The sequence below is a fragment of the Spermophilus citellus genome (assembly GCF_964194105.1).
Source record: "Spermophilus citellus genome assembly, chromosome: 2".
Lineage (NCBI taxonomy): Eukaryota > Metazoa > Chordata > Mammalia > Rodentia > Sciuridae > Spermophilus > Spermophilus citellus.
Window position 1 is genome coordinate 241,106,292 of NC_138183.1, and position 2,234 is coordinate 241,108,525.

The 2,234-nt window shown below is 34.1% G+C and overlaps 1 protein-coding gene across 1 annotated transcript; it reads right to left on the bottom strand.

Annotated features, from left to right (window-relative positions):
• Window positions 1-450: 450 nt before the first annotated feature.
• On the bottom strand, window positions 451-1,407 carry LOC308638685 (olfactory receptor 10AG1-like; the record flags this gene model as incomplete). The annotated part of the gene is made up of 1 exon (XM_081276340.1): window positions 451-1,407. The coding sequence occupies one exon, from the start codon at window positions 1,405-1,407 to the stop codon at window positions 451-453; it is 957 nt and encodes a 318-aa protein (XP_081132466.1).
• Between the last annotated feature and the right edge of the window lie 827 nt (window positions 1,408-2,234).

A 2,234-nucleotide genomic window follows, 5' to 3' on the forward strand; every position in this document is an offset into this window, starting at 1 on the left:
ATAAAGCATTTATAGTTAAAAACTTTCTTATTATATTAGTAACCTTTCAATCTAACAAATTTAATTAAATAATATTATAATTCCAGACAATACACTGGACTCTAGATATATAAAGATGAATAATCTTTTTTTCTGAAAAATAAAATGTAGATATTATTCTGGACTCTTACAAATAACAATAGCAGTAATAGGAATAATCTTTGATGAATCCAATATGTTATTACAGATACTTCATTATATTGGATCAAGTTTTGAAGGTGGCTGCTTGTTACTCATAAGAAAATATTAGTTTGGGGATTAATCTACAATTTGAAAATAGAAGCAGAGTTGAGTTCACATAGGATAAAAATACAATAATATTAATTCAAAATAAATCAAAGTTCTAAGCCAAATTAACTTATAGAGACTGTGATGAATAAGAACACATTTTATGGATTTATGTTTTATGAGTCATAACACAATCCATTTAAGATGCAATTTTTTTAGTGCCACCATAAAATCTTTGTTTCTTAAACAATATATCATCGGATTAAACATGGGTGTCACAATAGTATAGAAAAGAGAAAGGAATTTGTCTGTTCCTGCTGAATGACTAGACTTTGGTCTCAAATACGTAATGATGCCTGATCCGAAGAATAAAGCCACAACCATGAGGTGGGAAGAACAGGTAGAGAAGGCCTTTCGTCGCCCAGTTGCTGATGGTAGCTTTAGGATGGTGGAGATTATTCTTACATAAGATCCAAGTATCAATATAAAAGGAATAGTGACAACCAGAAGAGTAATCACATAAGTTAACATCTCAATCACAAGAGTGTCCCCACAGGCCAGTGTAAGCACAGGAGGTATGTCACAAAAAAAGTGATTCAGCTGGTTAGGGCCACAGAAAGGTAGGGAGAAGATCAAATAGGTGAACCCCATGTGTACTGGGATCCCACAGACCCAACAGCCTGTGGCCAGTTGGATACACAGCCTATGGTTCATGATGATGGGATAGAGCAGGGGGCTACAAATGGCAACATACCTGTCATACGCCATTGCAGTCAGGATAAAGCACTCAGTAGCTCCAAAGACCAGAAAGAAGTACATTTGTGTAGCACAAGCGACAAAGGAAATATTTCTGCTTTGTCTACAGAGGTCTGTTAATAATCTTGGGACAGTGACTGACACATAACATATTTCCAAAAAGGAAAAATTCCCAAGAAAAAAATACATGGGGGTCTTGAGAGAAGGCTCAACATGGGTTATTATGATAATGAGGCTATTTCCCATCAGGATAATTATATAGATTATCAGAAACAACCCAAAAAGAAACTCTTGTATATTAGGAATATCAGAAAAACCAAGGAAGATAAATTCCACCCATGTAGTGTGATTCCTTTGTGGAGGATTTTGTCCTGTAGATTCCATTTATGAACACAAGGATTTCAAGATGTAGAAGTCACTTCAATCCACCAGGCTCGGTGGCCATAGTAATAATGACCAGTCTACTGACACGGAAGAGACGTCCAATTGTGTTTAAGTGCCTTGTATGTTCAGTGATATATTTCAAACTCAATATCCTAAATTTCCACAATATAAAAAGAATAATTTTAATTTCTGTTTCTGCTTGTAATAAAGGTTATGATCAAGTGACTAACAAAACAAAGTAAAACAAGACAGCAGTATAATAAGAGAAAAATATATCTGTAGTCTATGTTAGGATCTGAGCTGTTCCCATCAGTATTTAACATTATCTAATGAGAAAAGTCTTTCCCTCCCAATCACTGTAGTCTCTATTTGCTTTTCTTTTGTATTTTTTTCTTCCCAACAACTTCTAATTTGCATTTTATTTATGTGCTTCTTTCACATTTGATTTGATGGTTTTCTCTGTGAGCTGAATCCCAGATTGTCAAATGGCAAGGCAGTCAGCCCCTAAGATTCCACTGCCCTGCCAAGTTCAATCAGTCTTGAATCTGAATAATCAGACCACTGACTAGCTTGAAAAATGGCTTAGACATTGATCTTAAAAATTAGAAATGTCACTTTGTCTCTATCACACACCAAAAAATTCTATTTAATTAATAATGCAAATATATATTAGAAATAATGCACTGTAGTAAATTATATGTGCACTGGAAGTTCAAAATGTGAAATGAACTAAATAAACTTTTGTTGTCATATGCTTTAAACCCCTGATAATCTTAATAATTTCATTTATGTTGCAAATTATACGCCACAAAGAGGCATCATTGGGG